General features: G+C 39.3%; 2 protein-coding genes across 3 annotated transcripts; both read left to right on the forward strand.

Moving 5' to 3' along the window:
• The first annotated feature begins 592 nt into the window (after window positions 1-592).
• On the forward strand, window positions 593-5,318 carry lum (lumican). Its single transcript, XM_079334824.1, has 4 exons — window positions 593-941; window positions 1,219-1,298; window positions 2,370-3,258; window positions 3,908-5,318. The coding sequence occupies exons 3-4, from the start codon at window positions 2,385-2,387 to the stop codon at window positions 4,060-4,062; spliced, it is 1,029 nt and encodes a 342-aa protein (XP_079190950.1). The 5' UTR covers window positions 593-941; window positions 1,219-1,298; window positions 2,370-2,384; the 3' UTR covers window positions 4,063-5,318.
• Window positions 5,319-8,621: 3,303 nt separating this feature from the next.
• Window positions 8,622-14,480, forward strand: kera (keratocan). 2 transcript variants are annotated; one of them, XM_079335675.1, is made up of 3 exons: window positions 8,622-8,794; window positions 12,513-13,385; window positions 13,553-14,480. In XM_079335675.1, the coding sequence occupies exons 2-3, from the start codon at window positions 12,527-12,529 to the stop codon at window positions 13,720-13,722; spliced, it is 1,029 nt and encodes a 342-aa protein (XP_079191801.1). In that variant the 5' UTR covers window positions 8,622-8,794; window positions 12,513-12,526; the 3' UTR covers window positions 13,723-14,480. The 2 variants fall into 2 exon arrangements, with proteins under 2 accessions (XP_079191801.1, XP_079191800.1); XM_079335674.1 differs by lacking the exon at window positions 8,622-8,794 and adding an exon at window positions 11,070-11,212.
• The last annotated feature ends 1,535 nt before the right edge of the window (window positions 14,481-16,015 follow it).

Here is a 16,015-nt window from a genome sequence, read left to right on the forward strand (position 1 = left end):
GCAGGTAAAGTTAAAAAAAAAAAAAAAAAAAGCCAACAGGTTTGTTGAATTCATGTTGAAAATATAAAATGCAAACTTTGAAAAAAAAAAGCCCAATCTAAAGCTTGTGTTTTTAGATAAAGAAAATATTGTTATATTATATATTATTTCTTACAAATACAGAGGAAACTGCATAGTGGTTCAAATGCAAACACAAGAATGAACCCAGCTATTGTAATGACGCAGTCGAAATGTTTTGTTTTAATTGACATGTTTATTCTGGTAGAAATTAGTTTGAAATCTTGGGAATCAGATATTTTGAAATAAGGGGTAGTTTAAGGTATTACCATTTTCCTTGTATGGGGGATGCATCTTTTAGAAAGGTATGTGAGTAGTGTAACAGACCACACTGCGACCAATTGAATCCAGGCGTCAATCCTCGGCATGCTGTGATACAAGTCCCCCAACAAATGGGAGAAACATTTGGCTATTTATCTTTAATACCCCATTTGAGCCAACAAATATATACATTAGGGGATCTAGAAGGAGAAAAACACAAGCTTACAAGACAGTGAGGACATATAATTCAATGTAGACATATGGGATTAATTGGATCTGCCTTTACCTATACAGTTACAGCACCATTCCTTTGGTCAAAAACAGACAAGAAGAAATGTTTTCCTCAACTGTTATGCAAGTCTTTTCTGGCCGTCTCATTACTTTTTGTCAGATTTTCCAAAGCCTTATTCACAACTCCAGAGGTACAGATGAATTCTTCTTCATGACCGGCGTCTGTTGAAACCATGCCAGAGATAATTTTCACAGTTTTCCACACAAAGTTTTCCACCAACAGCCTACTTAACTTGAACTTGAGGTCTTGCTAAGACACACTCTGCAGCGGTTTATAGAGGACAAATATCAGAAAGCACCAGAAGTGGCTCCTTTGTAAAGGCGATATTTCGGTAGGTAATATTAATTGCATCATCAATTTTTTTGGCTCGATCATGTTCTAACTTTCATGTATGTTCTGTGCCTGTTCTTGCACAGTAAAAAGAAGTTTTTGGAACATACTCACCAGACAATATATTGAAGACACCTCAAATTTACATGACAACCTGATTCTAGTTTGCTAAAGAAATCTCCCCTCCTCCGCCTTCCTTTTTTCCCTCACTGTATCTCCATCTACCATTCTCTCTCTCCTCCCCCTCTCTCCTTCTTCCCTTCTGTGTTTTCCTCCAGAGACTTCCCAGTTTTTGAACACCACTGTTCTTACCTTCTGGCCCTCCACCCCACGCACACACAAAGAGAGAGAGCTGCAGGTAAGCTTGCATATGGAAGCATGGAGTTGTGATTTCCTGTTTGATTATTTTGACTTTATCTCGGTTTTCCGGGTGGGACTAACAGCTGACACTGCAAGGCTTTTTGGCAGCTGCTAGAGCTGCAAGAGAGAAGGCAGGAAGACCAATGCATGGAGCAAAAAAAACCAGTGTTAGAAGTTTGCTGATTTGCATATTGTTGTAGGAAAACCAACAACTGTATTAACTTTAATCTTACACAGATCAACAGAGCCTTTTTAGAACTGTTTTAGAGATTCCTTTGACTTTAGACTCTGGAAGCCAATCTGTTGCACTTGGATCCAGTTTCTGTCTGCATTTTTCATGGCTCTGGAATCAATCATTCTGGTTTTGCATTGTGTGAAGGGTTGATTTGGTACAGTCATGATCCTAAGAGATTATATATCTGCTTTCAGATCACTTTTATTCGTGTCAACTAAGGAACACATGTTGCAAAAATGACTTCACTAGTGTTTTGTCTGTACTTTTATGCACACATATAGACGATGGCTCGTGAAATATTAATTTATATAGAATGCACTTTCAGAACATCTGTGTTGCATTATAGCTCACAGTGCTACCTAATGCACAACGTATCAAGTTTATAGATTATTGAAGTTTTAAGAAGTGGTGCTAAGAATAAAGCATTTTGGTTTAAGCTGCAGCTGTAATGATGTGGCTTGCAAGGGATACTTGAATCAAAGAATCCAGGACACACTGGCTTCCAATCGGTTAACATGAACTTTTGACCGACTATATAACACTTTGTTACATGCATGAATGCATTTTGAAGGGCCCCAGTTACTCATGGGCCCTTAGAATAGAATAGAAAAGAATATTAGAATGGAAGGGAATAGTCCCCCACCATGCAACACCTCTGTATGTAACTGGAGAGGGGGCTAGTTTTCTTTTTTATTTCTCATGCTATTGTTTAAAGGACAATCACTTGAACAAAACAAATCCATTCACATCTGTTTTCTTTTCCAGGCAAATGGTTTGTTGCTCTTAACCCCTCAAACCACTCTAATTATCACTCCCTTTGTCTTCTGTTTTTAGGATCCCCCAAAAACCATGTTCCCTCTCCGTGTACCCCTGCTGGCCATATTAGTCAGTGTGGTGCTATGTCAGTATGATGACTACGACTACCAGCCCTCTTCAGTGTTAGGACCCTCTGGGCCTAACTGTAATCAGGAATGCGACTGCCCAATAACCTTCCCCACTGCTATGTATTGTGACAGCCGCAAGCTCAAGTTTGTCCCCTTTGTCCCAACAGGGATCAAATACTTGTACCTCCAGAACAACCAAATACAGGAGATCAAAGCAGGTGTGTTTGATAATGTGACTGACACACTTCGCTGGCTGGTTCTTGACCATAACCAGATTACCAATGGCAAGGTAGAAAAGGGTACAATTGACAAACTCACAGCCTTAGAGAAGCTCTTCTTCAGCTACAACAACCTGACAGAACCAATCGTACCCCCCTCAAAGTCCCTGGATGAGTTGAAGATTATGCACAACAAGTTGTCCAAGTTCCCCTCTGGACTCCTGAGTGACAAGGAGAATCTGACCTCTGTCAATGTTCAGTTCAATCAGCTGACATCCGATGCCATCGCTGGGGCATTCAAGGGGCCAAAGAAGATGCTGTCCCTGGATGTGAGCCACAACAAGCTGAAGAAGCTTCCAGCTGGTGTCCCGAGTTCTCTGGAAATCCTTTATGCTGACTTCAATGATATTGATTCGGTCGGAGCAGGATACTTGAACAAGCTGCCCTCTCTGCAGTACCTAAGAATCTCCAACAACAAGCTTGTTGACTCAGGACTCCCTGCTGGAGTATTTAATGTAACGTCACTGGTGGAGCTGGACCTGTCTTTCAACAAATTGCAGTCCATCCCTGAGATCAACGAGCAGCTGGAGCAACTCTACCTCCAGGCCAACGAAATCAACAGTGAGTGACAACTGATTCTCAATTCTTCCTAGAAAATGTATTTTCATCAAAGTGGGTTTAATGTGTTCTTTACCTGGTAAATTGGGCTTAAAATGGATATGGGCTGCTGTTTGGACCCAGATACCATTTAATCAGGAAACACTGGTACCAGTAAAAGCCCAAGTAGGTTAAAATCTGATCATATGGATTCTGTATGGAGCCCTATAAGGGCCCTTCAATACCTAACAATGTTTACCCACATATAGGCCTTTGTAGGAACTCTAAACAAGGCCTCAATTGGATGGGTCCCATATGTCTTGGATTTAGTATGTCATACTTAAACCCAATTTAGGTATCTTTCAGTTAGTAACACTGCATTTAATTTATCATAGAAAATGTGTCTTCATGTTTTGAAATATCATAATTAAGGACTTGTTTATGCTCGCTAGCTTATGGTCACCATCTTACTACTGGCTACTCCTGGTCACACTGGAACATTATTGTCCCCAGCTATTGTTCAGCAGAATGGAATAAAACCACAGTGTGGATTGTTTACTCTTAAAAAAACGTTCTCCTTCGGACTCCTCCTGGTGAAATAGTTTAAAGTGTAAAAAAACAGGTTTCATCTTCAGCAACTATTCAGCATTTCTCTATTTTTGATTTGTTGCAGAGTTTGACCTGGAAAGTATCTGCAAGTACGTTGGACCCCTCAACTATTCCCGCCTGAAACATCTGCGGTTGGACGGCAACAACGTCACACAACGCAGCATGCCTCCTGAATCCCCTAACTGCCTGCGCCAAGCTTCAGATATCATGTTTGAATAAGGAACTCCCTTAATTCAACGACCTTTCCTGGCCCCTCAATGGTTTATTACCATGGCAACTCATCACACTGCCTTCTGGATTTGAATATCATAGTACCACTCCTTACAAAGTACTCAAACTTCCTCGCACATAAACAAGTCTGGGGTACTATAATGGCACCTTCATCAATTACAAAATACAGGCAGAGCTGTGCAAATGTAAGATACACCGGATACAAAATTGTAACACATTTTGCACAACATGAAATTAGACACAGTTCATCAAGTATGAATGAATATTATCAGTGTTGCAAGAAACATGAAGGCTGAAAAATTAATAAAATAATAATAAAAAAAGACTAATGTTATATGGAGAAAATGAATCCATATAACATTGAAAACACACACGTACACATTCCAAACTCTCATTAAATTACAATGAATACAGACACAATGGAGTAAACAAAGGCTCCAAGGTCTCAATTCAATTGTAGTGTTCTTTTGTTGTCTGTCTTGCGTGTTTTGCTAATTATGTGAGTACAATTATTAATCCATTGCTGTGCAAGGGACCAGCAAATGACTGCATACTCAGATTTCTTTGTATTATGTGAGACATTTTGAACAAATGTAAGAAAAAAAGCAGTTACAGAGAATTGATATTTTTTGACTCAATCAAAAAGGTTTTAAAGAAAATACCAAAGTTATTTATTCATGTGTGCAATTTTACAGCCCCATTTGATTGACTTCCTTGATCCATAAAAATATAAACCAATTAAAGACACGTTTCTTGAGTCAAACTAGTACTTGAGCATTTCCAAGGTTCTTGTTGGTAACATGAAAGATAAGTGACACATGGTTAAATAGCATTGGTATTATCATTAGAATGACTTTTGCTCAGTAAGCTTGAGCTCATGAAGTTTTGTCTTTTTACGTTACCTAATTCTGGGCTGTCCACTGTCAAGCTCTTTTTTGATTTGTATTCAACATCTACATTACTTACTTGCATGCAACCAATGGTACCATTCTTTAATAATAAACTACAGCTTTTGCAGTTAAGGCGCTTTTATTGTTACGTTGTTGTTTAACATGTTTGATACATGCTTCCTACCGAAATACAAGTCTACTTGGCAGCAGTGTCAGATTAGATTAGAATATTACGTTCTGTTCAGGTAATTTTTAATTTTATCGTGATTTCTTTTGTGGCCTTTGACTCAGTAACTGCTCCTGGGTTTGCTGTGAGGAAATCAAACACAGTTGAATAAACAATGTTTCCAACAGCCTGCTGTAGTTAATTTTTCGGGTGTTTTGTAACAAATTGATAAAGCCATGGCATGAACTCAGGTACTCCTGTAACTCCAGTCCTAACCTAAACATCCTTTATGGAGGGATTATCATTGGAAGCACATGGTTTATTGAATGTTCTCCAATAGTTTAACAAGTCAGTATAAAACTACAAATGCATATTTAGTCTCTATAACTGTATTTGGCTGGTACATTAAAACTAATAACTTCACAATATTAATGGCAGCTCAAAACCAATTGTCAGCAAAGGGGATTGAAAAAGTGCAAAATCTGCAGTTTCTCAAGTGGTCACTCGTGACTTGATCCAAAATAGAGTCAATCTTGGATGGACGAAATATACACGCCTGTTCTTTTTTCAATTAATAAACTTCTTGAATGAAATGACACTGAGTAGAAGAAATCAGTTTGAGTTGAGATGATAGTATGCTTTCCCTGCAGAGAGCACAGCAGACCTTAGTTTATTCTATGTTAACATAAGTTTGACCCACAAGTTGGCCACTTACCAAGAGATAAAGAAGATCTCATGGCAAGTTTCCGAGGTTTCATGTCTTTAGTCTGATAAATGCAGAACTCAGTTTCAAAAAACATGTTTACCTTGCAAGATAATGATTTAGCCACTGGCACCTGTTGCTAATTTTGGGCTACAAAACAACAGCATGGAGTTTCCCTAAAAGGCTTCAAAATGGCATCCAACAAACCATTAAGTCATTATATGGTAGCTAAATCTGTCATTGACACAATCCATGCTAAAAACAAAACCCTAAATGGATCCAGATTTTGCCTTTATCACCAGAAAAAGACTCTGGATATTTTTAAAGTCTGCTTTTCATTCCCTTCTAATTCTTTCCATGGAGAGTCGTCAACAATAAAATTTGGAATCCTCAAAATGTACACATTTCACTGTTTTAACTGTTTGGGGGAGTCATAACTTTTGATATAATCTAACTCCATGACCAACAAAACATAATTTTTTAAAAACAAATTTGGCTACAACCCCAGTTACATCCTTTAAATATTCCTGGTGATACATAAATGAACTTGTTATAGACATTGTCCTTGGGTGTTTGCATGGCATATACTCGTCACTTTCCTTATACAGTATCAGAGATGTGCATGAACTGTAACAACACCACTATGTCTGACTGATGTGAACCACGTGTGCTGGAATCACTAGTTTCTTGAAAGAGTATTAGTCCAGAGTTCATAATCAGAGTAAACACAATTTAAAGACATTAGGTTGTAAGTTCATTGGAAACGTGGCACTTGGAGTTGTTATGTGAATGACTTTCAGATGGCCCACTGATTCCTGCTAGTGTTTGTAATTCAAGCCAGCTGTTAAGTCAAGTTATGCTTTGATATGACCCCATCTACTGTATGAGCAAAAGTCTGAAAGTTCTACCAGTAGGTGCTGAGAGGTAATTTGAATACATTAAACACTTCCCTATGCTATCAAATACCATTCAGGTGGCAAAATGTTCTACTGAATGACATGCTTTTTCAAAACAGCCTTGACATTTCACGTGTTTTTATACACTCATTTTTACTGATTCCCAATCTAAGACAATTTCCTCCACTTCCTCCGGTGTTGCCCTGATTTAAATCCTGAGTAGAGCTCCTGCTGCCCGTGTCTAGACAATAAAGTCTTTTATAAAGCCTTAAGCCTCACATCCTCCTGCTCAAGACGTTAAGTGAAAGTATAATCAGGTGTAGCAGCCTGGCCCAACTTCCAAAGATCATCCTTCTTTCCAGACTGTCTCCAGCTGTTTTATCTCTGTTGTTTGTCGTCTTCTTTATCCGTCCAATGTCGCTCTAATCTTGTCTTAAAAAACTCAAAGCCCACTCTGCAAATTTGTCATAGTTGTTATTTCCTTTTACATAATGCTAACTCCCCATCATTTCTCCTTTCTCACCCAACTCCCTAAAAGTAAAGACATGGGCTCCAGCTGGCCATAGCACAGACATGCACAGCTGAGATATGATGCAGGATGATGGGGAGGGATGACGGAAAGGAAGAAAAAAATGATTTCCATAATTCATTTTAACAAGATCGGCTGAAAAGCAGCTTGGCACTTGTTCTACCCATAGTCCAATGCCTCTGTTACTACCTCATACCTCTTATGGTAGTGCAGAGGTGGGGTCAGTTTACACCCCATTTATGCCACCATGACATTCGTAGTGGAAGCGAGACGTCACAGGGGCATAAACATCCTCTCCTCCACAACCCCTCCGTCAATGTTTAGACCGAGTGCAGCCATTTTTACAATTGATCCCCATTCAGATATGAAGCTCAAAGTTGATTTGGTTCCAAAGACTTTCCAAACTGAAGTATTTTCTGCAGTTTGATAAGTGTTGGTTTTCCATGAATTTTACTGTCATGAATAAACTTGGTAATTTTGCCTCTACATACAATGTCCCTGTGTATGCAGGGCTGTGATATATTGTATGTAATTTAGATAGGATGTTGAGTTTAGATCCATGGTAGTTATACTGGGACACTACTAGACTGCAGGTACATGAAGCCTCTTAGCTAACTGCTAGCAGCAGCATGATAACAAGTTTGAGATTTAAGATTTTGAAAAATCCTCACACTTAACATGAATGACTCTGCTTGTTGGATAAATGGATATCTAATGAACTGGGTTTACTTAATTTGTTTTTCAATGATATCTCACCAGTGTACCACTAAACATTTTGTTGAAGTTTGAACTTTTACAAGTAAAACAAGTGCCTGAACTCAACAGCAGTCTGGAGCTCCTGCCCTAATGCAATAGAGCACATTGTAAAACAAGGCTGTTTCTGGCAATGACTTAAGTGAGTGACAAATTATCAGTGATAGATGGAAAAGCTGCAAAAAAAAGAAGATTTAGGTTGTAAATAGGGAATTTTCCCATAAAAAGTTGGGTGTGAATGTCTGAGTGCAAACCCCCTTAAGCTCGGAACTTACCTCACCAGACAACCTAGTAAACACATCTCAAGGCCTGTGAGACATGTAGTGGTGGTTGTGCACCCATCCCCCAGAGCAATGGGTGAAGAGCAAATCTTCCATCGCAAACCAAATGGTTCACTTGGGTGGAGTGACAGCAGTTAAAGCCTCAAGAAAGATAACTTAAAAAAAGGAGACAAAATAAAAGAGGCGGGAAAAAAACTAATGGGCTGGTAGAAAAGTAGGCAACACAAACTCTCAAAGGACAACCCAATTCACAAACAATCCCTCCTCCCTCCTACAACACATGCTCCATCCTCTTGGGGCAGCCGGTGCATGTCCAAGGTGCAGCCTTGGTGGAAGTGAACCAACAACAATACAATTATAACTCGGACAGTTCACAGGGCTGACCACGTCAGAGCCAATAGATAGGGTGGACTGCTGCTTATCAGATCAAAACACTGAAGAGGCAGAGGAACCAAACCTCATCTGGCTTCAAGCAGAGCACTTGCAACATCTGGTGAAGCAGGTAAAATGATCTTGACTTTCTTTGGTAATAAATCTGATAGAAAGGAGGAGGAGTAAGAGGCAAATGTGTTGTACATCAATCAAATGGTTAAAATCTTTATCTTTAACTTTGGTGCAGTGTCACCTTGTATGTTTAGAAAATATAGCTAAAAGTGGTGGAGAAACGTTCAAATTAAGGATGGCTTTACAATTTGTTAATGTGTTTCAGGTGTGACATGCAGTTTTGTCTAGTTTTCTGTTAAAAACATTTTTTCTATTATTAGGGATGCTAAATGTTGTAATTAATACTAATAACAATCAAGCGAGCATAAGTCTGGAAATGTATGAACTATGCCAAAACAATTGTGTCTATCCAAAGTCTGCAAGTGACATACATCGTAGTCATACGTCGTAGTCACTTACTTTCTCATGCAAGCAAACTCCTTACGATGCTTCAAAGTCACAGGGAGGATTTCAGCAAAGCCATCAACTGGGACACATGCCGCTAAAACCGCTGCAGTGCAAATACATCCCGTTGTGTAATTAACATAACTGGCTCCCACTCAAAGCCTCTGGCAGGAAATTAGCATTATCATATTTCTCTCCATTTGTTTCTGCCCAGTCTGTCAGAAATAAATTAGTTTTTGTCAGATATGGTCGAGTTTGCAGAGATCTGTGAAACCCTGAGTCATTGTTTTTATTACCAACAATTTATTATCAATGATTATTGTGTTTTAATGAGAATGGAAGAGTGCTAGTTTGGTTCAGTTTTACACGCATCATAAATTGTGTTGCCAAATTGCATTGACATTCCTGGCACTTTGAATAAGTGTTGCTTTTTCACTCTGAAGGTGCCGGTAGGAGGGGGCACATGGGCTTATACCCTTCAACAAACTTATCAGATGGATGGATTTAAATATTGAGGATTTTATCCAAAAACAAGTTAATACAGCTGCTAGTTGACCATAGTAATGGAAGAGCTGAGTGGAAGTAAAGTTTAGAGATTACAAGCTGAATATTTTATATCTGGAGAGATAGTTGCACATGAAGTGCTGCAGGGTTAGAAATCTTGGTTTTCTTCCTGTTAACTGCATCACTCTCCGACATAGGCCCTGAATATTTTTAACTTAAATAGTACAAATACATTCTACCCATAATATACTATACTGTTGATTGCTTGATTGATGGATTGATTGAAATCTTTATCTTAAAAATGTCATTTTTTTCCAAGACCAAAATCAAGCAAACCAACAAAAGACTGGTGCATAAGAAAACAATACTAATGGCATGTTCCAAAGTATACTCTAATAACAAGCACTAGGTATATTAATGAAATACAAGATATGTAACTTTGTAAGATTAAGATTTGCTTTATTTATCCCTGCAAGGGGAAATTAGGTGTTTACACTCTGATGAACATGGACATGCACTAACAGAGAGATGTCGGAGTGATGCTTTCAGCAGGCGCTCCGGCGACCCTCTGGTTCTCAACCCAAGTCCCTATGGACTGAGCTACTGCTATATGCAAAGACGTTTAGGCTAATGGGCTAACCCAACATGCTTTTTAAAACAGTCCAATAAATGTGCTCAGGACTAACGTTCAGATGTGTAATTGATTGGTCAAGATTACAGACATGTGTAGAGGAATCATCACTGTTAAGGCAACATGACAAACACAGGAGGAGCTCTAATGGGATTGCAAGGCTGATCATGGATCAGGGTCGTCCCTATCGTCATCCAACTCAGCAGAGATTATCCCACCGCATTCAAACCTTTGAGGTCATCACTACAAGTTAGCCAAATCCCATGCTGGCATGTTGAAAGGGTCAACAGGAGTGTCATTAGCAGTCTTCTACAAAAACAAATGGCATACCAGTGGGCAACAAAATCCACAGTGCTCTTACTGACTGGCAGTAATAATATACTGGCTTTGTAGCCATCCTACAGTTCCTTTTCAAAAATATGTTCAATTGATGGATGCAGGATGGTCCGATCAGTACCAAACTGGACTCCAGATTTATTATGACAAAGCTCCATCTACTATCTAAAAAGAGTACAGAGGTCAGAATCCTAGGGATTTGTAAGTGGAATTATTAAGGGCATGCAGACCAAAGGAGGGCAGGTTGTACATTTAAAACTCAGTAGACAGTGGACAGGTAGTCTTGCATTAGCCTGTTTCTAAGTGGGCCATGTCTGAAGTGCTGAAAAGGCTTAGCACACTAAAAACCATGGGGCAATGACCCTTGGGAGATCCTAGGAGAATTTGATTGGCCAAGAGAAGCTTTGGTGTCATCATGTGTGACAAGTTGGCACGCAGTGAATGAAAATTCTGGCAGTACAAATACGGAGAAGTCGGAGGTAGAGCTTCATAAGTTGGGACTATACACTTGATAACTAGCTGAAGACGGACATAGACAAGAGGGGACCTGTGGAGTTAAAGGTAAGCTGGAAAACACTGTTAAGTCTGGATGACAGGGTTGGTAGTAAAGGAGATAATTGTTTCGGAACTTTAGCGATCGGGAATTCAATCCTAATGTAAGCATGGGTTACATTTTATTAAACTGTATATGTATTATATTTGTGCCACATACTGTACTTCAAGGCTGGGTCAAGAAGCGTTGACCCTTTTACAATAAAAAAAAGCAGAAGCACATCCTTCAAAACAGGTGTGCCGGCTTTGTCTTTGAAGCATCCAATCCATGGAAAAGCTTAGCTTACACAAAATGAGTTCCAGACAAACTTGAAGTACATCAAGAATTTAAACAAGCACCAGATGGCAGCTGAAAGGCATCAAGTAAAACTTAATAGATGGGTGGATAGAACAGACTTGAAGTTTTTGCCTCTTTTTTGTACTTGAAATGTATCAGCTGTAAAAGGACTACAGCTGTGTTTATTTTTATATTCACCTAAACAAATGGACACTTATACAATGATGGCAACAGAGCTGCCATGCAACACAATTGCATGTCTTTCGGGGGAAATGTACTCTGAAGGTTTAAGAACACTGGAGCATATGGAGAGGATTGTGTCCAACCTGTTGCATATCAGACCTTTTCCTTTGTCCTTGTCAGTTGTTCGTACTTAACAATCTACAGCAACTGGCAACATAATGCATGCTTGGCTTTTTTGGGTGCTACAAACCAAAACAATCTGATATACAGTAGAGCTGTAGCAAGCTTAGCCATTATGTTGCAATCAAAACCTGATAGACATGCAAAGTCTTAAAGTCTAAGCTTGATGTTTACCCTGATGCTATTAAAGTTAACCCCAGCTCTGCATTTTGTTGTCGGAGCAGGACTTGTTATGGGCAGACAAGTAATGACCCAGAGATTGTGGGCTAGCTGTTCTTTTAGCAGCTGCCATTGGAATTTAATGATAATGTCATTAGTACTGTGTAACTCATGCTGGTGGTAGGTAGTCTCATCTTTATTCCAACTATGTGATTTGTAGTATTATATGTATATGTTGGGCCTTACCAGGTATGTTTTACATCTACAGCAAGAGAGAGAGAGAGAGACAGGTTCTTCAGTGTGAACAATTAAATGGGTCATTACTGTTGTCCTAATTCCCAATAGTCCCCAATCCTTTGCAAATTATAACATCTTCACTGATCCTCTTTACTTTGGATGTCTGGGGCATTTGGACGTCCGTTTGCCCTTCCCTCATCTTACATGGTGTAACACTTTGACATTACATGACACAGTTGTCTATAATATTGTTTGTCTCCCTTTCCGTCATAGGTTGATCAGCAAAAATGGTACTTCTACTGAGCCTTCTCTGCTTGTGCCTAGTTGTCCCCGTTCTAGGCCAGGACATGCCTTATGAGGAATATATGGCCCAGATCCAGGCCTGCCCCAAAGAGTGTCGCTGCCCCCCAAACTTTCCTCGTGCTGTCTACTGTGACAATAAAGGCTTGAAGAGCATCCCTAATATCCCCCCTTATACTTGGTATCTCTACCTGCAGAACAATCTTATTGAAGTGATGTCAGCAGATTCACTACAAAATGCCACAGAGCTGCGCTGGCTGAACATCAATCGCAACAAAATCACAACCGAGGGAGTAAAAGAAGGTGTCCTAAATGCAATGTCTCACCTGGCGCACCTCTACATGGATGACAACCTCTTGTCTTCTGTGCCATCTCCCCTGCCAGCCAGCCTTGAACATCTACGTCTCTCTCGCAACCGTATCTCCAAGATCCCTGCTGGTGTCTTCAATGGGCTGGAAAAGCTGAACCTCTTGGACCTTCAGGGGAACAAGCTATTGGATGATGATGTAACTGAGGTGAGCTTGAAAGGTCTAAACAGCCTGGTACAGATAAACCTTGCCAAGAATCAGCTGAGTCGCATGCCACTTGGCTTACCACCCAGCACAACCCAGCTTTTTCTTGATGGCAACAACATTGAGAAGATCCCATCTGGCTACTTCAAAGGTTTGCCGAAAGTGGCATTTCTGAGGCTCAACCACAACAAGCTTGGCAGCAGTGGGGTTCCAAAGAATGTATTTAATGCTTCTAGCATTTTGGACTTACAGCTATCACACAACCAGCTGACTGAGGTTCCCCTCATTCCTTCAGGCCTTGAGCACCTTCACCTGGACCACAACAGGATCGGAAGTAAGTCTGTGGCATTTTCCCAAATCTTCTACTTTTCAGAAATATAGTGATTGATTTAGGCTGCAGATGTATCCAGATGGCATTTCATGCATTCATTGAATAGATCAGAGAGGGATTCTGTCATGTCATTGTTAGTTTTACAACGTCAGTTTTCTTTGTGTTTACAGACGTTAGTGGCTCAAATGTCTGTCCTGTAGACCTGAAGACTTTGGATGACTCCGTCAATGAAAGTGTTCCTCGGCTGCGTTACCTCAGGCTGGATGGCAATGCAATCAAACCACCAATTCCCCGGGATGTCATTCTGTGCTTCCGTCTCCTGAGGTCCATTGTCATCTAGAAACTTCATAAGCATATTTCTGCCACATCTGTTACACTTGAGAATTTATGCAAAAGAAATGGGTTACAAGTAATATTTGCATGTTTGGTCAACGTTTGAAGCGTGTTCTCATCAAGTTGTTTTTTGTTCTGACCAAAGGGAGGTGCATTTTAGATTCAGAAAATTATTTTCAATGGAATTTAATTCAAATCTTAAAGAAAGTATAGGATTTGAAATTCATTGGTTTTAAAGTCTATTTAGGCTGCAATCTGTTGACTACTAGTTGTGCCTTATGATGATATAAGCATCTGCATGTACAGTTGACCATGAAATTGTGATTTGATTTAGATAAAAAAGGAGGTCATCAAACATCTTTCAGCACTCATGGTCATTATCAAATTATTCAAAGAGGAGGGAAAGCTTCTGAATGTAGGTAAAATATCTTTCATGTTTTTCTATTTTATTTTCATTTGTTTGAAAAAAAGTTGTGGTTTTTTGTAGACTTGAAGCCAAATCAATAGTTTTGTGTTCTAGGATTGAAGTTTTTCATACTTTTCTTCGATTACTATCTTCTAAAAACATTGATACTAACTGTAGGTAATTTATTTTTATTTAATATCTTGAGAAAATTAAGAAGAAACTTGGGAGTTCTGTGAAACCTCATGGCCAATATGACTTAAACTTTTGTGTATAATACAATAACTGTTTTCTTTTACAATGCCAACACACTTTGTAATTCTGAAGATGACTTTTCTGAATAAACTGAGCACGAGATTTCATTTTTAATGTCTCCAATTTTAATAAAACTTCTGAAAAGTCAGTATCTGCTAGGGTGTATTTTTTTATTTTATTTTTGCTAATTAGTAAGTAAGTAAAGCTTTATTTATAATTGTGGTGGCATGGGATTTTCTTTTGAAACCGTCAAAATAAGTAACATTTTCAAACAAGTTATATTCATTATACATTGTTGTATGGCATTTAGGGTTAAGGAAACGATAAAAAAGTCAACACATAGTAGATTATCCTCCATGTAACACTTTTTCTAATCAAGCAGGTCAATACTTTGCTAACACTAGATTTTCTTTAAGCCTGCGGGCACTTCCTTAAAAACGACAACATGAAAACAGATTAATATGCATTTCTCGTTTGTGAGGTTCAGTGTCTCTTGTAGATGCTACCACTACATAAACCAGTACAAATAAAGACAGACAGAAAGACAAACCATCACGTAGTAATTGACTTCACATGCATCTTACGGACTTGATAGATTTGTTGTAACGTTACACAGCTAACGTATTAGTTAGAATATATAGAGAGTTTTCACTCTAAAAAAAAAACATAAAAACGAATTATTTATCAATAAAGTAATTTTCCTTTTACCAAGTCAAAGCTCCAGAATAATCGCTCAAAAAGAAACCCGACTAACAACCAGCATAAAAATCCCCTATCGCGTCCAATTGTGCTTCAAACAGAGTGAACCGACTCTGAAGGACTTGTTTCTAACTTGCAGTGCACACTGTCATGTTATGTGGATCAATTTGATGGCAGGATATTTCGGGAAAAATGTTCATTAATTTCTTTGCCTATTGAGAATTTTTGGCAGAAGAAGAGCCCTGAATATAAATCCTAGTTTATATAGCAGGTGCAGAAGGACGTCTGGCATTTCCAAAAACGTACTTTTCCCCTCACTCATCAAAAGGTCTAGAGTTACCATGAGAGTGAGAGTGAGAGAGGTGGGTGGTTGAAAGTAAATCACGGCCTTTAGGCTGACAGAGTGAGGCTAGCTAGCAGCATCCTGTGTGTCTATATTTTGTTTTAATGTTTATGTTCTGTTTTAATGGACTAAGAAGTCAACCTTTGAGTATATAAAGCATCTCATGAAAAGGGACAGATTTGCCCTCAGAGTCGTTAGCTCTTACTCCAGATCAGCTAATGCTCTTTACTCAGACTGTTTTGGTATTCCACACGTGAGCTAAGAAAGGCAGGTAGGGCAGAACATTTAGCGAGTGACAGTGCAAAGAAAACGCAGCTTCAACTCAAAGTAAGGGCAAAGGCCTTCCTCCAAGCAGGGACTTCCTCTCAGCACCATGCTAACAGGGGCTGCTCACAGAGCTCCCATTGTGTACATGGGCCCTGTGAATCCCCCCCATACATGAAAGCAACACATGCCAGAGTTTCACCTCAGGAAAAGGCGGACAAATATTTCAGTCTGATTGAGCCACACGCTTAGAAAAATAAAGGATACTCTTGTCAGGGATAAAAAGGTATTTTGCCATTGGGGGCCTTTCCTCTCTTTTTCTCTCTGTGTCTGATG

Source organism: Symphodus melops (genome assembly GCF_947650265.1).
Source record: "Symphodus melops genome assembly, chromosome: 22".
NCBI classification, from domain to species: Eukaryota; Metazoa; Chordata; class Actinopteri; order Labriformes; family Labridae; genus Symphodus; species Symphodus melops.